The sequence below is a fragment of the Scyliorhinus torazame genome, chromosome 3, assembly GCF_047496885.1.
Source record: "Scyliorhinus torazame isolate Kashiwa2021f chromosome 3, sScyTor2.1, whole genome shotgun sequence".
Lineage (NCBI taxonomy): Eukaryota > Metazoa > Chordata > Chondrichthyes > Carcharhiniformes > Scyliorhinidae > Scyliorhinus > Scyliorhinus torazame.
In genome coordinates this window covers 103,226,897-103,254,815 of record NC_092709.1, presented here as the reverse complement: position 1 = coordinate 103,254,815, position 27,919 = coordinate 103,226,897, and the positions used below count along the sequence as shown (strand labels likewise).

General features: G+C 42.4%; 1 protein-coding gene across 2 annotated transcripts in view; it reads right to left on the bottom strand.

Moving 5' to 3' along the window:
* Positions 1 to 27,919, bottom strand: part of LOC140408621 (lipopolysaccharide-responsive and beige-like anchor protein) — a 1,704,725-nt gene that overhangs the window by 211,028 nt on the left and 1,465,778 nt on the right. For both annotated transcript variants that reach the window (XM_072496077.1, XM_072496078.1), the window contains exon 46: positions 23,646 to 23,798. In XM_072496077.1, coding sequence (XP_072352178.1) covers positions 23,646 to 23,798 — 153 coding nt within the window. The remainder of the gene's footprint in view (positions 1 to 23,645; positions 23,799 to 27,919) is intronic.

Sequence of the window (27,919 nt, the reverse complement as noted above, 5' to 3'; positions counted from 1 at the left end):
AGGCCCGCCACCAGCCCATGATTCACGCCTCCACCGGTCCGTCCCCAGGCAGCCCCTGCCCCCGATCTCCTCTCTGTCCCTCAGCCCAAGTCCCTCCCTCATCAGCAGAACATTCCCCCCCCCCCAAATAACACCCTGTAACCCAACCCCTTTACTAAACCAAGCATATGCACACCCCCCACTGCGCTTCCGAGAGCTAGCTCGCCCAGCTAGCTTGGTGGCCCCCATCCCTGGCGCCAGATAGCCTCCCACCTATTGTTCCCTCCCCACCCTGCTCATGCAAACAAACTCCAACATCAAACAATCCCCACACAATTGCCCAACCGAAAAACACCAAGATCAAAACTAGCACACCTCCATCCCCAACAGTGCAAATGAAAACCTAAACTCACCCAGCTCTACTGCTGGTTCCAAGCAAAACGAGAAACTTTTTACAAAAAGAGAGAAACAAAACAGAGAAAAGAGAACCACGAACGTTGCAGCCAAGTTCAAAAGTTCTCAGTCCTTTGTCAGCCCCTTTTTTCTTGCAAAGTCCAACGCGTCCTCAGGCGACTCAAAGTAAAAGTGCTGATCTTTGTGCGTGACCCAGAGTTGGGCTGGGTATAACAATCCAAACTTCACCTTTTTCTTGAAAAGGATCGCCCTGATCTGATTGTCCCAGTTACAATTCCGTGTCTGCTTGGCCCACTGCAGAATACGCTCCTTATCCGAGAACCTGTGGAATCTCACCACCTTCGCCCTCAGGGACTCTCCCATTCGCGGCTTCTTCGCAGATGCTCTGTGAGCCCTATCCACCTCCAAGGGCCAGGCGAATGCCCCATCCCCCAGCAGCTTCTCAAACATGCCTGCGACGTATGCCTCAGCGTCCGTTCCTTCGGACCCCTCCGGGAGCTCGACAATTCTTCGGTTCTGCCGGCGGGATCTATTCTCTAGGTACTCCACCTTCTCCAGAAGCTTCTTTTGCTAGTACCACAGCATCCCCACCTCGGTCTGATGCTCCTCCTGCTCAGCCAGCGCCTTCTCCACCTTCTGGATCGCCTGTTCCTCGGCGTCCAACCTGAGCTCCAGCCGCTCAATCAACGCTTTTATCAGGTCCAAGCAGTCCCGTTTCTGCGTAGCAAAGCTCTCCTGGATGACTTGCATCAGCTGCTCCATAGACTGCTGAGTCGACAAGCCAGAGGTTCGCCCCTCCGCCATGCTGTCCCCTACAGCCCAAGTCTTCTCTGTCTTCTTATTTCTGCCCTTATGAACACTTCTAGTCCTTTTCTCCATACACCGAAGTGGGAATTCAGTAGAGAATTGCCACTGACATCCGTTCTACAATTCAAGTCCGTTAAAAGATCGGGGGAAAAGGTCCAAAAGTCCAACCAGAGCGGGAGCCACCAAATGTGTGACTTACTCTTTCGCAGTCGCCACCGGAAGTCCAAGGCACAAAGCCTTTATGCGGGTCTTTTTAACATTACTTTCTTACTCCCAATTTTCACTGTGGCCCTTGTTTTCTCTATCACTTTTCTTATTACGTTTCTGTCTTTTGTTTTTGTCCTTGTTTCGTCCTCCTCTGACTCCTTGCCATTTTAGTTTAAACCCTTCCCAACCACTCTAGCAAATACTCCCTGAGGATATCAGTCCCGGTCCTGCCCAGATGTAACGTGTCCAGTTTGTACTGGTCCCAGCGCCCCAGGAATCTGAAACCCTCACCCTCACACCATCTCTTCAACCACGTATTCATCCAATATATAGCAGGTTAGAGGCTGGGAATTCTGTTGCAAGTAACCTACCTCCTGACTCTCCAAAACCTGTACACTACCAACACTGCACAAGTCAAGAATGTGATGGAATACTCTCCACTTGTCTGTACGAGTGCAATTCCACGCTCTAGAAGCTGGAGGCAAATAGGACAACGCAGCCCATTTGATTGGCACCCTATCCACAACCTTTAACATTCACTCCCTCCATCACCTACGCACAGTGACAGTAGTGTGTACATCTGCAAGATATACTGCAACAGCTCACAAGAGTCCTTCGACAGCACCTTCGAAACCCGTGACCGCCAACATAAGGACAGTAGATGCAGGAGAACACCACCACATTCAAGTTTCCTTCCATGCACACACCATCTTGTCTTGGAACTATATCGCTGTTGACTCAAAATCCTGGAACTCCCTTCCTAATAGTACTTTGGGTGTACCTACCTGCAGCGGTTCTGTGTGCCATGTGCATAACCAGTCTTCCTGTCAATTTTAAGCAATAATTCTGGAAGATAACAGCGTAAATGCACAGTTGGAGCTCAAACGTGCTACGCTCTGCTTCTTCAATCTCAGAAATCTTATAACCAAGCGTTAAGTTTCCAAAACACTGACACCCTTCTCTGATGAAAAACCTTGTATAAAAATATTGAATACAGAACAAATTGGGCGCGATTCTCCACTCCTGCACCGGTTTGGAGAATCGCCTGGCGCGCCATTTTTCCCTGCGATGTCGGTCCAACGCCCTCCCGCGATGCACCCAAGCAGCGGGAATGGCCCCGTCGAGTTCTGCGCGACGCAGGCCGGAGAATTGCCCGGGACACCCAAAATGGCGACTCTCTGCTACACCCGCTATTCTACGCCCCGGATCGGCCGAGCGGCCTGCCCAAATTGACAGCTTCCCGCCGGCGCCATCCACACCTGGTTGCTGCCGGCAGGAACAGCGCGGGAACGCTGGGGCGGCGGTGTGTGGGCGGGCAAGGGGGGTTCTTTCACCGGGGTTGCACTCAAAAGGGGTCTGGCCCGTGATCGGTGCCCACCGATCGGCAGGCCGGCCTCTTTGAAGGAGGACCTCCTTTCCTCTGCCGCCCCGCAAGATCCATCCGACACCTTCTTGCGGGGCGGCCTCGGGGAGGATGGCAACCACGCATGCGCGGGTTGGCGCCGGCTAGTGCCGGCCAACTCGCGCATGCGCAGGTGACGCCAGTTAGGCGCTAATGCCCGGCGCGCGCGCTGACGACACTGCTTTAGCGATACGCCCCCCGAGTTTCTCGCGGCCCCGATCCTATCCCATTTTCGGGCCCTGAATCGGTCGAGATCGGGACCGTTTTGCGCCGTCGTGAACCTCAACGGCGTTCACGATGGCATGGGCACTTAGTCGCGGGAGCGGAGAATCGCACTCATTATGTTTACTAAATTTGTCACTAAGGATTTTTTAAAAACCGGGAGTCATTTTTTTGCCTGCCATTTCCATGTTTAATTGGTACAGTGTCTATTTACTGAGCTGAGATTTGCAACTTGTTTATGAATATGGAATCTGAAGCAATCAGATGGGAGTGTGGCATGTAATACTCTTCCTATTAACACATTGACTTCCTGTAATATTTTCCTGCAATTTCATTTCCAGCTTAGTTTCAAAATGTTTATTCAAAAGCATCTAATTTAAATGTTTTCCTCAGATTACTGCTTGGGAAACTTGTTTTTTTCCCAAACCCCTGGGGAATAAAAAGAATTATATATTCTTCATTCCATTTTGACGCTCAGCCAAATTGAGAACTTTCCATCTTCCACCCCCCACCCCCACCTCCTGTCCTTTGTAGCATCAATTCTAAGTACCCACTCCTTTTCACCATCCTCAGACCTTTCACCCTCAATGGCTATGTCATGCATCAACTCTACAAGCAGTTTCAAGAAAATCCCCTTTTCCCCCCACCTCCCCCTTCCAAATGCTCCTGAAGCACATCACCCATGTGACAACCTTAAATCCACCCTATCACTTTTAAAACTACAATAACAGCATGAGAGCAGTCTGTTATACTGGAGAATTTTTCTGTCCCTCGTGCTTAATTATCAAAACATTCCCTTACTATGCTACCAGAATCAAGTAACACATTTTCCATACTCCCAAATAATTAAGAATGCTCCTCCCAGCGTTTGAGCATGCTTCAGTCACAATTTGGATATCATACTTTAGTACAGGTATTTACTTTTGAAATTACAATGGTTAGCACTGCTGCCTCACAGCGCCAGGTTCAATTCCAGCCTTGGCTAACTGTCTGTGTAAAGCTTGCATGTTCTCCAAGTGCCTGCGTGGGTTTCTTCCGGGTGCTACGGTTTCCTCCCACAGTCCAAAGAGGTGCAGATTAGGTGGGGTTGCAGTGATGGGCGGGCCTGGGTGGAGCGCTCTTTCGGAAGCTCGATGGGCTGAATGGCCTCCTTCTGAACTCTTGTGCTGGGGCTGTTCAGCACACTGGGCTAAATCGCTGGCTTTGAAAGCAGACCAAGGTAGGCCAGCAGCACGGTTCAATTCCCGTAACAGCCTCCCCGAATAGGCGCCGGAATGTGGCAACTAGGGGCTTTTCACAGTAACTTCATTGAAGCCTACGTGTGACAATAAGCGATTTTCATTTCATTCATAGGGATTAATCATTTTTAACAGGACTGAATGGCCATTTCTGGGTTATAATGAGTAAGACGCGATTGATATATAGCCTGAAATAAGCTCTTCCCAATCTGTTAAATTCTCTGATCATGCAGCAATTAAACTCTCCTTCACATGGACCTCTGCTTATTTAGTAATTCGACTTTGTGGCCTTAAAGATATACCTGATCAAGAATGACATGACAGAAATTCCTTTCCTTATGAAATATTGCTTCATCCAACTTACCATTTGCAATAAATAGAGTTCCAAAGTTTTAAACTTAGTCAACAATCACAAACTTTGTTTGTAGAAATTCATAAGTTCATTTGAGAAAGCAATTTAACTGCAGAATATTACAAACTTTAATAGCAATTTTACCATCAACAAAGTGTTTCCCTTCACCATTTCGCTTCTAGCTTCAATGCTGAAGAAAATATTAAGAGCTACTCAAAATTTAATTTAAATTTTAAACAATCATGCATTTAGCTTTCCAACTTCTGCATATGGCATTTAGAAATTGAATTTTGCTTCCCACTTTGGGAGTTGCAGAGGGATAACCCCTCATTCTAAACTTGGTCATCAACAAGCCAGTTCACCTGCAAAACGCCTTGCCAGGTATGCACAGAATTAATTTACATTAATGTTACTTGAGAGGAATAGGTGGTCATGAAAACTGAGTTAAATAATATTTGAAGTGGTACTATAAAACACAGAATTCTTAATTATGCACTGTTCATTATCAATGTCAGAATTTGAAACTGAAGGAGCTCCAATTTCAATTTGGATGCTGTTTACTAAATTTAACTCCGATTTTAACTTTTCTTCATTTTTATAGGATGCGGGCTTCGCTTGGTATGCCAACATTTGTTGCCCATCCCTAATTGCCCTTTAGAAGGTAGTGGCGAGCTGCTTTCTTGAAGCACTGCAGTCTATGTGGCGTAGGAACACCCATTGCGCTATTAGGGAGTTCCAGGATTTTGACCCAGCGACAGTGAAGGGACGGCGATATATTTCCAAGTCAGGATGGTGAATGACTTTGAGGAACCTCCAGGTGGTGGGGTTCCCAGATATCTGTTGCCCATGTCCTTCTAAATGGTAGTTATTCGTGGGTTTGGAAAATGCTGTGTAAGGAGCTCTGCTGAGTTGCTGTAATGCATCTGCTGCTACTGTGCGTCCATGGTGGAGGAAGTGTATGTTTGTGGAAGGGGTGCCAATCAAGCGGACTGCTTTATCCTGGATGGTGTTGAGTGTGTTGGAGTAGCACTCATCCAGGCAAGTAGGGAATATTCCATCACACTACTGACTTGTCACTTGTAGGTGGTGGACAGGCTTTGGGGAGTTAAGTTACTCGCCTGCACTACCTGCTCTTGTAGCCACAGTATTTGTATAGCTAGTCCAGTTCAGTTAATAATAATCATTTATTGTGTCAAGTAGGCTTCAATGAAGTTACTGCGAAAAGCCCCTAGTCGCCACATTCCGGCGTCTGTTCGGGGAGGTCGGTACGGGAATTGAACCCGTGCTGCTGGCCTTGTTCTGCATTACAAGCCAGCAGATTAGCCCACTGTGCTAAACCAGTTACTGGACATGGTAACGTTGATTGTGGGGATTTCAGTGATGGCAAGGCCATTGAATGCCAGGGGTGATGTTTTGGTTCTCCCTCACTGGAGACGGTCATTGTCTGGCACTTGTGTGTCACGAATGTTACTTGCCACTTTCACCCCATGCCTGGTTATTGTCCAGGTTTTGCTGCGTTTGCACGCGGACTTCACCAATGTCTGAGGAGTCGCCAATGGTGCTGAATATTGTGCAATCATTAGCGAACATCCCCACATCTGACCACATGTTGAAAGGAATATTATTGACAAAGCAGCTGAAGATGGTTGGGCCGAGGACATCACCTGAGGAACTCCTGCAGTGATGTCCATACTCAGTCAAGTGCTGCCTCGATATCAAGGGCAGTTACTTTCATGTCATCTCTTGTATTCAGCTCTTTTGCCATGTTTGAACCAAGGCTGTAATGATGTCAGTTGTTGAGTGACCCTGGCAGAACCCAAACTGAGCGTCAGTGAGCAGATTATTGCTAAGTGCCGCTTGATAGCACTGTTGATGACCCCTTCCATCATTTCACTTATGATTGAGAGTAGACAGATAGAGTGGTAATTAGATGGGTTGGATTTGTCATGTTTGTGTGTACAGGACACACCTGGGCAATTTTCCACATCGCCAGGTAGATGCCAGTGTTATAGCTGTATTGCAACAGCTTGGCGAGGGGATCTGGAGTACAATACTATTGCCAGAATATTGTCAGGGCCCATAGCCTTTGCAGCACCCAGTACCTTCAGCTGCTTCGTGATATCACATGGGGTGAATCACATTGACTGGAGACTGCTACCTGTGATGTTGGGGTCTCTGGAGCAATATGAGATGGATCATCCACTCGGCACTTCTGGCAAAAGATTATTATGAATACTTCAGGCTCGTCTTCTGCACAGGTGTGCTGGGCTCCTCCATAATTGAGGATGGGGATATCTGTGGAGTCTCCTCCTCCAGTGAATTGTTTAATTGTCCACCACCATTCATGACTGGATGTGGAAGGACAGCAGATCTTAGATCTGCTCCGTTGGTTGTGGGATTACTTAGTCTATCACTATCGCTAAACAATATAAGCAGCAAGTAATCCTGTTGTAGCTTCCAACAGGTTGACACCTCGTTTTTCGGTAAGCCTGGTGCTGCTCCTGACATGCCTTCCTGCACTCCTCATTGCGTTGCTCTGATGCTTTAGTAAATATTTGACAACATAAAATCTGTATATGCACTCATCGATTATGGCAACATCAAGACTCATATTCAAAGTACAAGTAGAAGAGACCCAATAACTGAAAAGGTTTAGGCTTCCACATTGGTAGTTAGTTCATTGTTAACTCTTAACCAAATCAGAAGAAACCACCTCTTAAAAAGGTTAATTAATTTAGATTGAAACAATTCATCAAGTTGCAGCCCAGGTTCATCTCATTAAAAAGTGAAAGTGGAGGTGTGTATATTTTATTAATAGCCAAGTGGTGCACTCAGACTGTAACAAATAATTTACCTACAACGCAAATGAAAACCATAAACATTAGCAAGCAAATGCACTTTATGGAATATCAAATTGCTATAAACGCACTTGCATTTTGCCCCCACACATAGACTCAATCTGCTAAATCAATGGTTTGCATCAGATTAGGAGCGCAGCATTTAAAAAGAATTTAAAGGCTTTAATAAAATAACATGACTGTCATTCTAACACATACTATCAACATGAATTTCACACAGCATGTAGTTAATTAATGTTGTGCGCTGTAGCTCTGACCCAGTGGTGTACAATCTATAATTATACATCCTCCTATATATCATCTGCTCTCAGCTATGGTTTCATACAGAAGACAGACAGCTGCAACACAATATCCCTGCTCAACCTGAAGACCATCTGACTTTAATTGTAGACACAGCTTGATGTAGCTCTGGTCATTTGAAGCCAAAGTATCACACCGTAATAATCTATGCGGCAGGAGCCTGCCAAGTTGGGGCTATAAACACTGGTTTGGGCTGTCTGGCTCTGTGACGGGCTCCAGGAAATATGATTAATGAGTATGGTATAATGATATCAGGAACCCGATTAGCACCACAAAAGGTCATAGATCAAAGTAGTGTGCATTTCATGAACTGCAATCATTGTGTAAATTTTTATTGGCAGATACAGCTAACCCAAAGAGTTAAATCTGTGAGGCTGCTTATTTTCTAGAAGAGGTATCAGAAAATAAGTATCAGAAAATAAATACAAGTAATCTTTGGATATAATCCAATATTCTGAAGCAAGGCAAGTGTGTAGTGCACATTAATTTCTTTTCCCCTTCCTACATTAAGAAAATATTGAGAAAACATCATTTGAAAATCATTCAAAAAGCGGTCAAAATATCATATGAAAAGAATGCAATAACATGCCAGTGCCACATAAAATTGAAAATCTTTAGAAAATGTTCAAAAAGTTGACAGAAAATTCACAACTCTCACCAGCTGTTTAAGATATTTTATTTGGACTAAACTGTAATATAATCACTGAACGTTGCAGTTGTAATTTGGCCATGATGGTTGGTTTTATCAGTGCCAATCATTTTGAATTATATAAATACAAATACGGTAGCACTGTAGTTAAACCAATGGCTAGATACAGCGCTCACAGTGGAAAATATTTTTCAATATTACTCATTGTTACGTAAACCATAGCTTACCAAATACAACTTCACTCATCAGGGTGTGAACCAGTTCCATGGGTGCTGATGAATTCACTCATCTGATATTCATCCTTTCAGGCATTGCAAGGATTGAACTACTGCATCATAAAAATTACTAAATTATATTTAGGTATTCCAATTAATGAAAAAAATGCCTTTGAAAATGCTTTTAGTCCAATTTTTGTATTCAGATGCACATCCAAAATAGATTGCAGATGTCAAGAGAAAGAAGAAAGTGGGTGAAGGAAGGCTAGATTTTCTTCTGTGGACATACTATAAGCACTTACTTAAATACTGGAAGGCTTGCCACTATTGGATTGCAGTTCAAATTGATGGAAAAACTGGCACCTACTTTTCTATCTTTGACCAGCTCCAAGCACCACAAAAACACTCTGGTACACAGGGGTGTACATACAGGTATTCACACCAAACACCTTCTGCCGCCCTACTGATGAAGTTGATAGAGGCACAATGTGGGAATAACTCCTTGTTTAAATGGGAAAAATGACTACTCCAGGCACAATCCTAATTACATTATCTGGTAAAGCAGAAGCAACGGAAACTTGATACAAAGTGTCTCCATCACCTTTTCCTTGTTGCTGGGTCTGGAAATAGCTATTTTTAAGGTACAAAGAGGAAAAGCTACTCTGTAGGTTTATTTTACACAAAAAACACTAAAACAAGACATGTTAAGTTGGGACATTAAAACTGAAACATAAACGAGAAGGAACGCTACCAACAAATATTGGCCCAGATCTTCTGTGGACTGGCAATCATTGTTGGTTTGCTGCTCTGCTTGAACTTTTCCATGCCTCGCCACTGCTCTGCATTCCTTGCTGCAGTTTCAAAGCCCGGCCCCTCCACAAATGTGGAGTGCCACGGCGATCAAAGAGCTCCACTGCTATGCTGCTGCATCATCATGGAAAAGCCAAAAAACATCTCCTTTTGCGGCACCAGCTAAATGGTAAATGTCCAGCCCAAATTTTAGTGAATGGGTGAGTGGATGAATGTTAGTGAATGAGTAGGCTGGTAGGTAAGTGAGGTGGTGTATTATGGCTGGGTTTAGGGTGCCTTTGATAGAAGTGAGTTGTAAACAATACTACTGAAAACTAGTGAACATTTACTGACTATTTACAGAGATAGACTTCAGGAGTCCGTTAGAACCTTCCTCCCTCAGGTTTCAGTTACAGGTGGTCTGACATCACTTATGCTTTTTTAAAATTCTTGTGGGCATCACTGGCTAAGGCAGCATTTATATTGTCTGTCTCTAATTGCCCTTGAAATTGTGATGGTGAGCCACCTTCTTGAACCGCTGCAGCCCATATGTCGGTACACCCACAGTGCTGCTAACGGGGGGAGTTCCAGGAATTTGATGCAGAGCCAGCTAAGGAACCGTCCTGGCAATATACTTCAATGTCAGGATTGTGTGTGGCTTGGAGGGGAACTGACAGGTGGGTGATGTTCCCATGCATTTGCTGCTCTTGTCCTTCTAGGTGGGGGAGGATTCGTTGCTGTCAAAAGGGCCTTGCTGTAGTACATATTTTTGATTACAACATTAGAACATTACAGCAGTACAGGCCCTTCGGCCTTCGATGTTGTGCCGACCTGTTAAACCAATCTAAAGCCCATCTACACTATTCCATTATCATCCATATGTTATCCAATGACCATTTAAATGCCCTTAATGTTGGCGAGTCCACTTACTGTTGCAGGTAGGGCATTCCACGCCCTTACTACTCTCTGAGTAAAGAACCTACCTCTGACATCTGTCCTATATCTATCTCCCCTCAATTTAAAGCTATGTCCCTTCGTACTAGCCATCACCAACCGAGGAAAAAGGCTCTCACTATCCACCCTATCCAATCCTCTGATCATCTTGTATGCCTCTATTAAGTCACCTCCTAACCTTCTTCTCTCTAACGAAAACAGCCTCAAGTACCTCAGCCTTTCCTCATAAGATCTTCCCTCCATACCAGGCAACATCCTGGTAAATCTCCTCTGCACCCTTTCCAATGCTTCCACATCCTTCCTATAATGCGGCGACCAGAACTACACGCAATACTCCAAATGCGGCAGCACCAGAGTTTTGTACAGCTGCAACATGACCTTATGGCTCTGAAACTCAATCCCTCTACCAATAAAAGCTAACACACCGTTCGCCTTCTTAACAACCCTATCAACCTGGGTGGCAACTTTCAGGGATCTATGTACATGGACACCAAGATCTCTCTGCTCATCCACACTACCAAGAATCTTACCATTAGCCCAGTACTCTGTATTCCTGTTACTCCTTCCAAAATGAATCACCTCACACTTTTCTGCATTAAACTCCATTTGCCACTTCTCAGCCCAGCTCTGCAGCTTATCTATGTCCCTCTGTAACCTGCAACATCCTTCCGCACTGTCCACAACTCCACCGACTTTAGTATCATCCGCAAATTTACTCACCCATCCTCTAATTAAATTAGTTTAAACCATCCCGAAGAGCATTAGCAAATTTACCCCCTAGGATATTGGTACCCGTCTGGTTCAGGTGTAGACCATCCCGTTTGTAGAGGTCCCACCTACCCCAGAATGAGCCCCAATTATCCAGGTATCTGAATCCCTCCCTCCTGCACCATCCCTGTAGCCACGTGTTCAACTGCTCTCTCTCCCTATTCCTCATCTCGCTAGCACGTGGTATGGGTAACAACCCAGAGATAATAAATCTTGTTTGTTCTAGCTCTAAGATTCCACCCTAGCTCCCTGAATACCTGCCTTACATCCCCATCCCTTTTCCTACCTATGACATTGGTGACCACGACTTGGGGCTGCTCCCCCTCCCCTTAAGGATCCCGAAAACACGATCCGAGACATCACGGACCCTGGCACCTGGGAGGCAACACACCAACCGCGAGTCTCTCTCATTCCCACAAAATCTCCTATCTATCCCCCTAACTATGGAGTCCCCAATGACTAATGCTCTACTCCTCTCCCCCTTCCCTTCTGAGAAACAGGGACAGACTCTGTGCCAGAGACCTGTACCCCATGGCTTACCCCTGGTAAGTCGTCCCCCCACCAGTATCCAAAGCGGTATACTTGTTACTAAGGGGAACAACCACAAGGGATCCCTATACTGACTGCTTCCTCCCAGCCCCTCTCACCGTCACCCATCTATCTTCATTCTTCGGAGTAACTACATCCCTGAAGCTTCTATCTATGGCCACCTCTGCCTCCCGAATGATCCGAAGTTCATCCAGCTCCAGCTCCACTTCCCTAACGCGGTTTTTGAGGAGCTGGAGATGGGTGCACTTCCCACAGGTGAAATCAGCAGGGACACTGACAGTGTCCCTCACCTCAAACACTCTGCAGGAGGAACATTGCACTGCCTTCCCTGCCATCCCCTCTAGATAACTCCTCTCCCACTTTTAAATCTCCGGCTCCTCTCCCAGGCTTTTAAATCTCCGGCTCTTCTCCCATGCTTTTAAATCTCCAGCTCCTCTCCCGCTTTTAAATCTCCGGCTCCTCTCCTGTGTTTTTAACTCTTTGGCTCCTCTCCCGCTTTTCAATCACTGGCTCCTGTCCCGCGCTTTTAAATCACCAGCTCCTCTCCTGCTTTTCAATGTCCCGACTGTCTCTCCTCGCGCGCTGTTTTCACTCTCCTGGCTGTCTCTCCCCTTATGCTGTTTTCAATGTCCCGTCTGTCTCTCCCCGCGCGCTGTTTTCATTCTCCCGGCTGTCTCTCCTCTGCCGCTGTTTTCACTCTCTCGGCTGTCTCACCTCTCGTGCTGTTTTCAATGTCCCGACTGTCTCTCCTCTCGCGCTGTTTTCTCTCTCTCGGCTGTCTCTCCTCTCGCGCTGTTTTCAGTGTCCCGATTGTCTCTCCCCGCGCGCTGTTTTCACTCTCTCGGCTGTCTCTCCTCTCGCACTGTTTTCAATATCCCGGCTGTCTCTCCTCTCTCTGTTTTCAATGTCCCAACTGTCTCTCCTCTCGCATTGTTTTCACTCTTTTTCTTTGATGGTAAATACTGCTACCACTGTGTGTTGATAGTGGAGCGAGTAGATGTTGAAGGTGATTGATGGTGTGCCGATCAAGCAGGGTGCTTTGTCCTGGATGATGTCTTGAGCTTTGTTGGAGCTGCACTCATCCAGGCAAATGCAGAGTATTCCATCACACTCCTGACTGGTGCCCTGTAGATGATGGACAGGCTTTGGGAAGTCTGGAACTCCCAGCCTCTGACATGCTCTTGTAGCCACAGTAGTCAGACAGTTGGTCACGTGCAGTTTCTGGTGAATGGGCAACCGTATGTTGATAATGGGTAATTCAGTGATGGTAAAGTTATTGAGTGTCAAGGGGAGATGGTTAGATTCTCTTATTGGAGATGGTCATTGCCAGGCACATGTGGAGTGAAGGATTTGCATCTTTAGCACCTTCCTCAAAATATCTCCCTTAACAGATGTTTCTGGGTTAACGCTGCTTTCAAAAAGAGAAGGCTTCAGGATTTCTTCCTGTGACAAATCATCAAAGCAGTGGCATCTTGATCATCCCCTTCTTCCAATCCTTCCAAAAGCAATTTAAGATTTAGGATGTAATCTTGCAGGTGGTCACATTCGTCCTCGCTGCAACTGTCTCCCACTTCATCTACCCTCTCCTCAAACAGCAATGAAAGATCTACAATGTCCTCGTGTGATCACAGGGCTAGAATTTTATCTATGAACAGTGATTCACAGCATTCTGAGTCAACCTGAGATTCTTATGTAACTGGTGAATATAGAAGATGCTAAATTCGGTAAACTTCTGTCCTCAACAAGGAACAACGTTGCTTCAGAATAACAGTTAGATTACAACAAAATTACACCTCTCCTTGCACCTTGAGTGGAATACCTTCTGCACCATGAAATTGAAAGGTAAATGGCTGGAGGAACTCAGACTTCAGACACAGTGCGGTATTAGAAAGAATGGACACTCCTGCTCCTCAGTACAGTTTAAAATTATTTCAGTCATTGACCATGATATCCACATACAAGAAACACCTAGATACAAGAAACACTCTTGTGGCTCTGTCACTTCACCCAAGAAGAATACATCCTGTTCTTCACTATTGTCTATTGCTTGGTTTCTGCAGCATGTCTTTGAAATAACTCAAGGCTGACTCTCCAGGACAGTACAGAGGGCGTGCTGCACTGCTGTCTCTTGGATTGGATGTGACCTGAGGTCCTGACTGATCTTTTTGGTTGACATGAAAGATCACACGGCACTTTTTTGAAGATAAACAGGGGAGTTTTCCCCGGTCTCCATGACGATACTTATCCTTCAATCAACAGGACAAAAAAAAACAATCATCCAGTCATTATAATAGTTAGCTGCCGTGTTTTCTCGACACCATCCAGGATAAAGCAGCCCGCTTGATTGCTACCCCTTCCACAAACATTCAATCCCTTCACCACCGACGCACAGTAGCAGCCATGTGTATCACCCACAAGGTACACTGCAGCATCTCACCAAGGCGGCTAAAGAAGCACCTTCCAAACCCACAACCACTACCATCTAGAAGAATAAGGGCAGCAGATACATGGGAACACCATCACCTGGAGGTTCTCCTCCAAGTCACTCAACTTCCTGACTTGAAATATATCACTGTTCCTTCAGTGTCACTGGAGTTCCCTCCCTAACAGCACTGTGAGTGTACTTACATCTCGGGGACTGCAGTGGTTCAAGGAGGCAGCTCCCGACCAACTTCTAAAGGAAAATTAGGGATGGGCAATAAATTCTGGCCTAGCCAGCAATGCCTACACCCCGTAAATGAATAAAAACATAATTTATTTTGATAAACTCTCATTCCTGAACTCCCAACCATTAAAAACAAAGTATATTATTTATACTTCTATGTTATGTCCTCCTATCCCTTCATAATTTTAAACCTTTATCAAACCACTCTGTAATCTCCTCTGTTCTAATGAAAACAGTCCTAGTTTTTCCACTTTTTTCTTCCTATTGTTTTCTTCACACCAAGCAGCATCCTCGTGAATCTACATTGTATTTCTCCACTTCCCAAACATTAGTCTTATAGTATGAATCCCAAATTTGCACATAGAAGTTCAACAGTGATCTTAAAATTTGATACTGAATTACCATTCATTTTTATATACTATTCAGCTTGCTATAAAACTATTAAAATAAGCATATCTACATGAGATGCAGCTTTTAAAGTTTTGTGAAACTAAATTCCTAAATCCCTCCGCTCTTCCACATCATGCCATATTCCTCCTTTCATAGTTTCAAGTTACTTTCATACTTTTTGTTCATTAAAATATACCAGCTTTCAGATACTGACATTGAGTTCCACTGGTCACATTTTTACTTATTTCACCCTTTTATCAATCTACTCCTTCTTGCTTCCAGCAAATTATTTACTATCATCTGAAAATCTGAACACCCTCCCTCAAGTGTTCAATCTAAATCATTAATGTACGCAACAAAGGGCATGAGATTATGGGTAGTGTCTTGGGATGAATAGAAAGCAGACTGGAAGCAAGTTGGAATAAATGGGTATTTTTCCGATTGACAGGCAGTGACTAGTGGGGTACCACAGGGATCTGTGCTAGGACTCCAACGGTTCACATTATACATTAATGATTTGGATCAGGGAACAAAATGTAGTATTTCTAAATTTGCAGATGATACAAAGTTGAGTGGGACGGTGAACTGTGAGGAGGATGCAGAGATGGATATGCTGAGTGAGGGGATATGCTGAGTGAGAGGACATATGCATTGCAGATGCAATATAATGTTGGCAAATGTGAGATTATCCACTGTGGTAGCAAAAATAGGAAGGCAGATTATTATTTGAATGGGTGTAAATTAAGAGAGGTGGATACACAGCGAGACCTTGGTATCCTCCTGCATCAGTTGCTGAAAGTAAGCGTGTAGGTACAGCAGGCAGAAAAGAAGGCAAATGGTATGTTGGCCTTCATAGTGAGAGAATTTGAGCATAGGAATAGGGATGTTTTACTACAAATGTACAGGGCATTGCTGAGGACACACATGGAGTTTTGTGTACAGTTTTGGTGTCCTTATCTGAGGAAAGATGTTCTTGCTATGGAGGGAATGCAGCAAAGGTTTATCAGGCTGATTCCTGGGATGGTGGGACTGTCATCTGAGGAGAGACTAAGTTGGTTAGGATTACATTCATTGGAGTTTGGAAGAATGAGGGGGGATCTCATAGAAACTTATAAAATTCGAACAGGATTAGACCGGGGTAGATTTAGAAAGAACGTTCCTGATGGTGGGGGAGTCCAGAACTAGGGGTCATAGTTTGAGGGTAAGGGGTAAACTTTTTGGGACTGAGGTGAGGTGAAATGTCTTCATCCAGAGAGTGGTGAATTTGTGGAATTTACTACCACAAAAAGTAGTTGAGGCGAAAACATTGTGTAATTTCAAGAAGAAATTAGATATAGCTCTTGGGGCTAAAGGGATCAAGGGATATGGGGGAAGGCAGGATCAGGGTATTGATGATCAGCCACGATCAGAATGAATGGCGGAACAGACTCAAAGGACTGAATGGCCTCCCCCGCTTCTATTTTCTATGTATGTTTCAATGAAGAAGAGTTGTTTCCTGAACAGAATCCTGTGAACACTGTTACCCAGTGGGGAGGCAGTGACGTACATAGGGATGAGGTGGCATAGTGATATTGTCACTGGAATGGTAATCCAGCGAGCCGGGCTCGAATCCCACCACAACAGATTCCAATTCAATAAAAATCTGTAATTGAAAGTCTGACGCTGACATGAAACCATCATCGATTGTCATTAAAAATCCATTTGACTCACTAATATCCTTTAGAGAAGGAAATCAACTGTGCTTACCTGGTCTGGCCTACATGTGACCCCAGGCCCACAGCAATGTGGGTGACTCTTAAATGCCCTCTGAAATGGCTGCTCAGTTGTATCAAACTGCTAAAATGATACCAGACGGACCACCCAGCATCGTCGAAGTCACCAGAAATAGCAATGGCATACCCAGCCCGGTTGACCCCGCAAAGTCCTCCTTACATCTAGGAGCTTGTACTAAAATTGGGAGAGCTGTCTCACAGACAAGTCAAGCAACAGCTTGACATGGTCATACCTTACAGATCATTTTGCAGCCACCACAATCACCCAGAAGAGATTGCGGCACAATGGCATAGAGCTGGGTGGGAGTTGGTCTGGAAGTCCTCAACACCAATTCTAGCCTCCATGAAGTTTCATGACATCAGGTCAAACATGAAACCATTTGGAGGGAGCACTCAGGGTGGCAAGGGTGCAGAATATACTCTGGGTAGGGGATTTCACTGTCCTAAAGGATATAACTGCTAGACTGCGTCAGTGGCAGGTGGTGAAGAACCAACAAGAGGGAATAACAAACTTGACCACATCCTCACCAGCCTGCATGCCACAGATGCAACTGTCCATGACAGTATAGGTAGGAGTGACCACCAAACAGTTCTTGTGGAGACAAAGTCCCACCTTCACATCCTGTTGTGTGGTATTACCACCATGCTAAATGGGATAGATTTCAAACAGATCTAGCAATTCAAGACTGAGCATCTATGAGGTGCAGAATTGTACTCAGCTACAGCCTACTGGCTTGGCATATTCCCCACTCTACTACTACCATCAAGCCAAGTGATCAACCCTGGTTCAATGAATAGTGTAGTGGGCATACCAGGAGCAACACCAGGCATACCTAAAAATGTGGTGTCAACCTGCGGAAGCTACAACACTGGACTACTTGTAGCAAATAGCATAAGCAGCAATTGATAGACAAAGCTAAGTGATTCCACAACCAGTGGATCAGATCTAAGCACTGCAATCCAGCCACATCCAGTCGTGAATTGTGGCAGATAATTAAACAACTCACTTGAGGAGGATCCATAAATATCCCCATCCTCAATGATGGTGGAGCCCAGCACATCATTGCAAAAGATAAACCTGAAGCATTTGCAACAATCTTCAGCTAGAGGTGCAGAGTGGATGATCCATTTGGCCTCCTCTAGGTATCCCCAGCATCACAGATGCGAGTCTTCAGCCAACTCGATTCACTACACGTCATATCAAGAAAAGCCTGAAGGTACTGTTTCGAACCTGGAAAAATTAGCTGAACTCCAGAGTTGAGGTGACAGTGACTGCCCTTGACATCAAGACAGAGTGTGGCATCTAGCTAAACTGGAGTCAATGGGAATCCGGGGGAAAAGTCTTTGCCGGTTGGAATCATATTTAGCATAAAAGGAAGATGGTTGTAGTTGTTGGAGAACAGTCATCTCAGTTCCAGGGCATCAATGGAGAAGCTCCTCGGAATTGTGTCTTAGGCCCAACCATCTTCAGCTGCTTTATCAATTCTGTTCCTTTCATCATAAAATAAGAAATGAGGATTTTCGCTGATGCTTTCATAATATTCAGCACCATTTGCGACTCCTCAGATACTGAAGCGGTCAGTGTCCTCATGCAGCAAGACAATAGCCAGGCTTTGGCTTATAAGTGGCAAGTAACATTGTGCCACACAAATGCTAGGCAATGACCATCTCCAACAAGAAAGAATCTAACCATCACCATTTGACATTCAATGGTATCACAATTGCTGAATCTCCAACTATCTAGATCATGTAGGGTTCCCATTGCCAAAAACTGAACTGGACTAGCCATATAAATACTGTGGCTGCAAGAGCAGGTCGGAGGCTAGCAATGCACATCCTGACTCCCCAAAGCCAAGAGTGTGATGGAATACTCTCCACTTGCCTGGATGAGTGCAGCTTCATCAATATTCAAGATGCTTGACACCATCCAGGACAAAGCAGCCCACAAACATTCATTCCTTCCACTACCGACGCACAGTGGCAGCAGTGTGTACCGTCTACAAGATGTACTGCAAAAAAGCATCAAGGTTCCTTCGGTAGTATGTTACAAAGTCATGACTGGAACGACAAGGGCAGCAGATACATATGAACACCATTACCTGGATGATCCCCTTAAAGCAACTCGCCATGCTGACTTGAATATATAATCACAGTTCCTTCACTGTCACTGGGTCAAAATCCTGGAACTCCTTCCCTAACAGCACTATGAGTGTACCACACCACATGGACTGCAGCTGTTCAAGGCAGCAGCTCACCACCACCTTCTCAAGGGCAATGTGGGATGGGCAATAAATGCTGGCCTGGCTAGCAACACCCACAACTCATAAATCAATTTTTAAAAATCTTTTAGGTAGTCTGCGAAATTACCCATAACCCCCACTATCAATTTCATATAATGAGTTTCTTAATCCAACTTTCTCCGCCTACCCTAATTTTATACCCCTTAACCTTCCATAATCCCTTGTGGAGTACATTGTCTGGAAGCCCCTGCACAATACATCCATTGTGTTTCCCTCATTCACCATATTCGTCCTCAAGAAACAATCAGGTCTGTCAAGCACAATTTATTTATGAAATTCATAGCAGCTACTACTCATTATTTTCCTCATCCAGATATTTAATAATTTCACCTTTAATTAAAGATTGCATTATTTTCCCTACCTCAGGCATGAAATGAACTGACCTGTATTTACCTGGAATAAAAATAGAAAATGCCGGAAAACCCCAGCAAGTGAAACAGAGTTATCGTTTCAAGTCTGTATGATTCTCTGCCAGACCTAGAGTTTTTCCAACATTTTCTGTTTTGATTTCAGATTTCCAGCATCCGCAATATTTCACTTTCATTTGAGTGTAATTACCTAGGTGCAATGACTTAGGCCAGGCCTTTGAGATTGGCCAATTAGAAGACGAGTTCTCTGATTAGTGGCCCAATCAGAGAACCCCTTTCTCTGTATATAACCAGGAGTGTCAGATTCTCTGCACTCCCAGTGTAGATAGCAAGCTGGATGCACCTGGTTGTTTGGCTGTTGGTTTTGTAAATAAAAGGAATTCTGGTAAAGGGACTTCTGCCTCCGTGGACTTTTTACACAAGGTTAGCTCTGTCTTCTATTTGAAATGGAGTATTACATTAGCTGATTTCCAAGACTAAGGCTCACTTCCATTTATTTATTATGTCTTTCAAAAGACACTTTTAATGAACTGAAATTTCCTTCCTCCCCAATATCCTTTTCTGATGTGAAGCACTTGCTAATTAATTTTATCTTCACACATTTATTTTTATTCTTGCTTATCATCCGGTCCTGTCAGATGACCCACCTTACTTTTCGGAATTCTTTTACTTGTATATTTGTGGTTTACTGCTTTGTTTAAGATTCTCTCCTCACATACACCCTCTTCCTGACTTGTTCTCCTCGCTTCTTTTCTCTATATTTTATCATTACAAAGGAACAGGAGTAGGCCAAACGGCCCCTCAAGCCTGTCCTGCCATTTAATGAAATCATGGCTGATCTGTGGCCTAACTCTGGCCCATATCCCTTGATATCTTTGCGTAACAGATTTAAAATGAACTGATCTAGCTTCAACTGCTGTTTGTGGGAGAGAATTTCAAACCTCTACCACCCTTTTGAGTGAAGAAGTGCTTCCTAACATCTCTCCGGAATGGTCTAGCCCTAATTTTTAGATTATGTCCCCTAGTTTTAGAATCTCCAATCCTCCTCTTTTAACTTATTCCAAATCTCTTTATTCGTCTACAACATTCTGAAATTTCAAGTTTTTCTCATTTTAAATGTATATATTTGTTCTGCATCTTTGCAACTATCGTTTTAAAAACATTCCATTGTTGATGTACAGTTTAATGAGTCAATTTCCTCTCTCTTCATCTCGCTAACATCTGCCCTATTCCAATCTAGTATCCTAATTTTGTTTTAATATATTTAATTTTGACCGTGACATTTTTCCTGTTATTATCATTATGCATAAATTACACGTCCACATTGCCTTCATCGGCAGACCAACATTCTGTCTGGGGAAGGATTCCGACACACATTTTCAGAGATCCATACTCTCCATTTCCCCATCGACGAATGGGTAAATAAAAGTGTTTGAAACAATTTTTTTTAAATGCCTGCTCTTTCCCTTCATCTATCTACAGGTTTCCTCTTCCGTTCCCCTTGAGAACATAAGAACAGGAGTAGGCCATTCAGTTCTTCTCAACTATTACACTATTTAATTAGCTAACCTGCATCATAACTCCATTTACCCGCTTTGGTTTTGGAACACTTAATACCCTTTGCCTAACAATAATCTATCAATCTCAGTTATGAACTTTTCAGTTGTCCCAACCTAAATAGATTTTCGGGGACATGTGTTCTACATTTCCACTAATATTTGTATGATGAAGGGCTTCCTCTTATCACATCTGAAATGAACAACAATTTATTACCTTGTAATCTATCTCAGCTACGATTCAAAAAGCTAGAGTTTCATGCATCTCTGTAGAGTACTTATTCAGTAGCCAAAAAAGTACAGACGAGCTTACCAGTTACACATCACAGGCATGACCAGATCCCAAAATATGCACTTGGATACAAAATAATGAATCAGTTTATGAAAGATAGGCCTGAAAGTAACATGCTTGTAATCTATGTAACTTCACCAAACATTACAAAGAACTTGCTTGAATTCTCCATATAGAAATGCATTCATATCCTGCCAATTGTGATGTAGCATGTTGGTATAAAAAAATGGAATTAGAGATGATAATTTGGTTATAACGTTTCTCCATTCTCTGATTTGCACTATTATATATCATCCATTTAAACCTCCTGAGATAATTATTCCATTAAAAAGATCCTCTGATCCTCAAAGGTAACAAAACAAAGACTCCAAAATATTTAATTGTCTTTATACCTTCATTATGACAGCCTACATCAAATAATATTCCCTGACACTATTGGATCCACAGCAGAGGAAACCAGATAGTATTTCTTCCTCTCTGCCTACGCTTAAACACACTTTTCAAATTTGGTTAATGCAACCAAAATTTTCAATGTCTGGCCATGTGAGAAATCAAATATCATGTCCATTTCAGTTACTGAACACAATTATTTAGAATAATAGATTATGGAGTAGGACTGATCACTGAACCTTCGTATTACCAATATCAAAGTCAACTTTTTTGTTGCAAATAAGTTGGTTTATTTGCATAAAATAAGATCTACTTTTCATTTATTTCATGGCAAGGATTGGGAGAAGGAGAGAGAAAGTCATCTTGACTCTTCTTTGCTTTCCCTGGATTAACTTATCCATTCTGAATTTTGTTTGGTGCTATTACCTTTAACTGAAGCTAAATTCTGAGCTATGCAAAAAATATAAATTTACTGAGCTAAATGAATCAATACTATAATTTAAATAATTGCAACTCCTCCCATATGACATAAATCTGTGTTTTTCCCCTCAAAGGATCAGTGAGTAAAATTTAAACATGCTTGTTTCATACAGGCGACAATAAGATTGTATTTATTCCTGTACACAGATTGAATCTAGAAGACTGCTGCAGATTGGCAGTTATAACCGCTAACTAGATCCAGCAACTGAAAAGTATAAAATGAACATAACACTTTAAAAAAGATATCTGGTGAGAAAAAGCCAAGTAAACAATACCAGATATTATTTCAGGATACTCGAGGTAAACAAATAATTTCATTATTCACTGTAATTCTTTCCTTGCACTGCACCAAAAAAAAAATCATTCTTTATGCTTTCTGACTATTGTGTCAATTGTTGAAGCAAATTAAGGATTAGGATAAGGAAACGATCAGAGATTCTAGAACAAGTCACTCCAGTGCAGTTGGGCTACAATATGCAGATGCTCTCCACAACAAATATTTTTGACAATGCATCCATAAGTACCTTACTTTCTTCAGCTTTCACACTGCATTAAGATCAGAATAGGTGTTTCAATGTGGGGGAGGGGGGAAGAGTTGAACATTTGGGCAGGATTTGGGTTTTGGGTCAGGATTCCAGTGCCAGGGTCAACTGGGAGTCACAACATCACACCTCACACATAGAGAAACAGTTGCCAGAAAACATGTACTTCTCTGACTTGGCCAATTAGTGGCCTGAGGGTGGGTTCACCACTCAATTAAGAAGTGTGCAAGTTCTTAAAGTTGGAGGGTGACTAGCAATGAAGCCTGCAGTTCAGGAAAAACAGAGAGAGAATGGCCTTCATTTTGAAGCATCCATGCATATATTAAAACTGCCAAATTAAGAAATGACCTCAGCAGCCAGGCCACCATTGTGGAGGCTTCACACAGCTTGTGACCACAGCTGACACCAGGCAGGCAGCGACATCCTTAAAGTTTGCCTAAAGTGCTGGTCACTGCTGTGGAGCTGGAAGGCTGCCTCCAGGCATATGACCTCGTCCTTGACATCTCAGGTGGGGATGCAGGCTGACTGGAACATTCCCGTCAACCTCTGACATTAGCATTAATAGGCCATTCAGTATTCTCAATTGGCTACCCGCTACTTGTGAGCGAGTATTCCTTCGGCTACCAATCCAGTCTCTGGGAAAATGGCCCGTGAGTGGGATGATGCCAGCAAACTGGCACACGGGCTGGCAGCATGTATTTTCATTCTGTCTAATCTCCACATTCATCCTCATGGGGGACAGAACACTCACATTTATTCAGTGAACCAACCCAAATTTAACAATGATGAAAGCATATCTTGGTGGTTTAACTACTGCAGTTACATCTATTGATAGATTCTGACCATCAAGGTATTGTTTTTTTCAGTGTGTAAGGTAAGTAAATTAAAAGGCAATTAATTGCCCCACCTTGATATCCAGCCACAAAAGCTTTTATTAAGTTTTCTTTGTTTGAAACTGTAAAATAGATCCAATTGATGCATACAAGAATAAAATACTCTTCAGTTGAGCTCAGCCTAATATTTGTCCTTTCAGAGAATTCAGCTCCATTGCAAGCTGATAAGATTCATAATGACTATTTTATACAACTGCTTTTTGTAAATTTACTATTATCTCATATTGTAAACCAGTTTCCATCAGCAAGGAGCTGCTGCATGATAGACTTCAAGAAATAAGATAAATCTCTTACCAGTCTGTTTATGCGAACAAATTCTTCTGGCGTTTTGGCCCAGAGTGGAAGCTCTACATCTGACACCACAGTTCCATCATCCATTACACCCAGATTGTAGTTGTTGGAATTGACAAACATCTCCGGGAGATAATAAAATTCAGGAATCAGCTCCTGTGTAACAAACGATTATCCATTTTACTAAAATAAGGCAGCGTCTATATCATCATAATCAACCTGATCAGACACATGTTAACTTAAGTAATTCACCAACCATCCTATTAAGATGTTATTTTAATCTGCTAAGAACAATCAAGCTTGTTAGCCCCTGTGAATTTGCTTTTCCAAGTACTAAAAATATTTACACAATCATTACTCTAAGATTAACTTCTGTTCAAGAAAGCTCAAGAGCTTAAAAATGATTCTCGACAAACACATGCAATATCAGTGCTCTTCAATGACAATGCATTTATAATAGTGCTGACAACGAATGCAGAATTGGCAAGTGTGATGAACAATGAGTGAATCCATAAGAATTTAACCAACTATCAACACTGCTCGTAAGAATGAAAAAGAGTTGCATGTATACAGCATGGTTCATGTTCTCAAGACTTCTTAAAGCATTTTTGGCAAACAAACTTTTTGGTTGAACAAAAAACGTTAGTCAGAATACTGGGAGCACTATGGGATCTATTACATCACTTTGGTTTAACTTTTTATCTGAAAGATAGTACGTTTAACGCGGCAGTTTCACAGTCCTGCACTGAAGCATCAGTCTGGATTAGGTGCTTGAATCCACAGTTGCCCTTGAACCCGTAATCTTCTAAACCAGAGGGGGCAGTGCCATCGCTGACCCAAGCTAACAAATAAAACAGAACAAAGACAACCTTTCTCTATTCTAAAAATATTATAAATAGCACTGCCTCAATGCTTTTGAATTTCAGACAAGGATTCAGCAATTGGCATCAGATTATTAATTAGTTTTTGTTTTTAGTTTAAGTTTAAGCACAAAGACAAATGCCTTGTGAAGTATTTTGGCTGGATCTCTCCATCCCTTCAAATATGCGTAGCTAGGATTTGGAGGTAAAGTGGAAATAATATAATTCAGGTTGTTAAACACGATACTCAGAAGGTTCTAAATCAAGTGGGAGAACTTAAAGATACTCTGGTGGTACAGCTGCTACCTCTAATAAGGCCATTTTGTCAGAAGTCATCAAATTACAGAGAAGAACAACATTTTTTCATAGTTTATGGACCTGCATCATATTTTTATGACTTGTCATACTCATTGAAAGATTGAACTGTTTGATATCATAATTCATCTGAGCCAAATCATGAAATTGTCTGCCTTCTGCAGTTTCCAATAATATTTTATTTCAGGTCCTTGCATTAAATACAAGATTATTTCTCTTTGCTTGAACTAAATTCTGCACAAACTATTAGATGTTATTGAACAAATTTGAATGCATTATGTAGAGAGGGTAATATTGATATTTGGTGGAAATAAGAAATTAGGAAAGCCCTTTAAAAAGAGTAGGACTCAATATTGTGGCTACCCTCAGAGATAGAATGAAGGAAAAGCAAATGTTCCTTTGGCCACTTGAATTACGGTTGCGATTTTGTAACATATAAAATCTCTATATGTTTTCGCAAACTGTTCATATGATTTTTAACTAAGGCAGTGTTCTTCCCCCAGTCTCTAATTGGAAAATGTGCAGGGTTGCTTGATTAATTGGGCAAAAAGTATAGATTACTTCACAAAGTAATAAACTGTTGCACCTTTATCAAACACTAACAGAAAGTACAAAAAGATTGCCCAATATGAAAAGCAATGCAATGCTATATTTAATATTTCTCCTCTTCTCTCCTTTATCTTTCAAAAATTTGCAAGTCCTTCACCTTTACACTTCCCAATTCATTTGTCGTAACCTTATACTAATTAACTGCAACATTATTATTGCTGGTTAAAACAAATAAGTATGCTGCAAGCTGTTCTGACACTCTTACACAAAATAGGGTAACTTATGTAATTACTGCAGTATCTGAAAATCACAGCGAGCGCCTGTGTAAAATTTGTTTGGCTCTTACAAGCACAAACCACATGCCATTTAACAAGCAGAAAAATACAGGCTAGTCTGATGGCTATTATGTGCAATGGCCCTGTGCAGCCATGTCAAAGGCAAGTGGCTCTGATCTAAATCCCTTGTTGTTATGGGTCAGTGGACCAGCGGTTCCTGGGCACCCCTTAGGGTCACTTGCAACAGCAGCAGCCTTCCAAGCAACTGACAGCAACAGAAGAGGTCATCAGATGCTGAGCAAGGTCAGGTTGGAGCAGTCAGTGCAGAGACAGCATGGATCAAGAAAGGAATTAAGTTATTATCTCTTCTATCACCAAGTATGCCATTGTATACAGAATTGCAGATCCTTCCAAAGAAATTTCACATTTAACTCATATGATGAAAAGGCAAGACCCCATGTTTATCTAACTTCAGCAGGGCTGCTATCATGTGAGAAAACCATTACCAATTTATTAACTTAGAAGGCAACATTGCAACTTTTAAAAAGGATATAATTGTGACAACATGAATCCGTTATGCAGAAATTGTTTATGGATGATACAATTACTTTGAGAATAACTGCACCATCACATTTTATTCAAATTTATTTAAAGTCAGGATATATAATCAGAACCTTATTTTTGCAATAATAAATTAATTAAATTAATAAATAGCCTTAAATTTAACTTGTATTTCTAAAGTAGGGGTTCCATTGAAATTATTTCCGGGCAGCACGGTGGTGCAGTGGGTTAGCCCTGATGCCTCACGGCGCCGAGGTCCCAGGTTCAATCCCGGCTCTGGGTCACTGGCCGTGTGGAGTTTGCACATTCTCCCTGTGTTTGCGTGGGTTTCGCCCCACAACCCAAAGATGTGCAGGCGAGGTGTTTATTGGCCACGCTAAATTACCCCCTAATTGGAAAAAAATGAATTGGGTACTCTAAATTTTTTTAAATGAAATTATTTCCTAAAACATATTCTACGGTACTTTAATATTGCACTGGCTATTTTTAAACAGCCAGAGTCTAAGAAATCTTAGAATCCAAATTTCTATAGTGCTTTATATGATCATGTGAGATCAACAAGTGACTCACAGCCAATGAAATTCTTTTGTAGTGTAGACACTTGTACACTGTTGGGAAACACAGCAGGTAATTTATGTACAACAAAGTTCCATAATCAGCACCATGATTTGAGGTTTTCTTGTATATTTTGCTTATAACCTTTGTAAAATGATCAGAGTAAAATTTAATCTCATATGTCTAAAATTAAATGAATGGTGTAAGCAGTAAAAAGCATCCAAACATTGATGGGTCTGATTGTGGATAATTTTCAATGAGCATTTTACATGAAAAGAAAATTGGCTCAATTTCCATTCCTACAAATATATCCAGTGGAAACAAAATATTGAACAAAAAGACACTTTCCAATTTTTCTAGTGGAACAAAATATAAAAATAACATACTGACTGACAAAATTCTGTCACTTCTCAACCAAGTTACCTATAGTGTCATTGTAAAAGCATAGCATGACTTAAAACCTATCCGATCTTGAAAATAAATACGTGCAGATTGGTGTTATTTATTCAAAACATTTTTCACTTGTCACAACTTTTCATTTATTACTCTCCCAGTTTCCAAAAAGCAATCCAATTAGTTTTTCTGTTTACTGGCACTTTCATTTACATGACAAATTTGTGTGAAGTGGCGATGCGCTGCTCGAGTGAAAGAAGTTGATAGTCACTGGCTGGTGTTATGGCCAATATGTGTTCTGCTCACCATCGCAGATTAAGATTTAAATACTAAAACATGAGTTGGTTATTGCGCCGGCTGGAAATTTCCCTCACAATCTGCTGGTCTGGATTTCACATATTGAATAGAATTAAGTGTCATTGCATGGAGAGATTGATGCTGATATCCCACCTATTTTAACAGTTATCAAAACCAAGTATAATAGCATGTATATCAAATTGGGATAACAGTTTTAAATGAATTATGACTTTACATGAAGGGAACCTGGAATTAAAAAGTACAAACATTTTGTTTTGCACACTTATGATGCTATTTTAATGCTGAGGTGGGAGATGAGCATGGGACTCTTAAGGTAAGCAGCGAACTCATTCCAATTTGCCAGCGTGGGGCCTGGGAAATTTTGACTCCTGGGCCTCAGTAATATAATCCAAGCCCAACTCCAGTCAAACCCTGTGGTAATGATGATATCCCACACAGGTGGCAGCGGAGC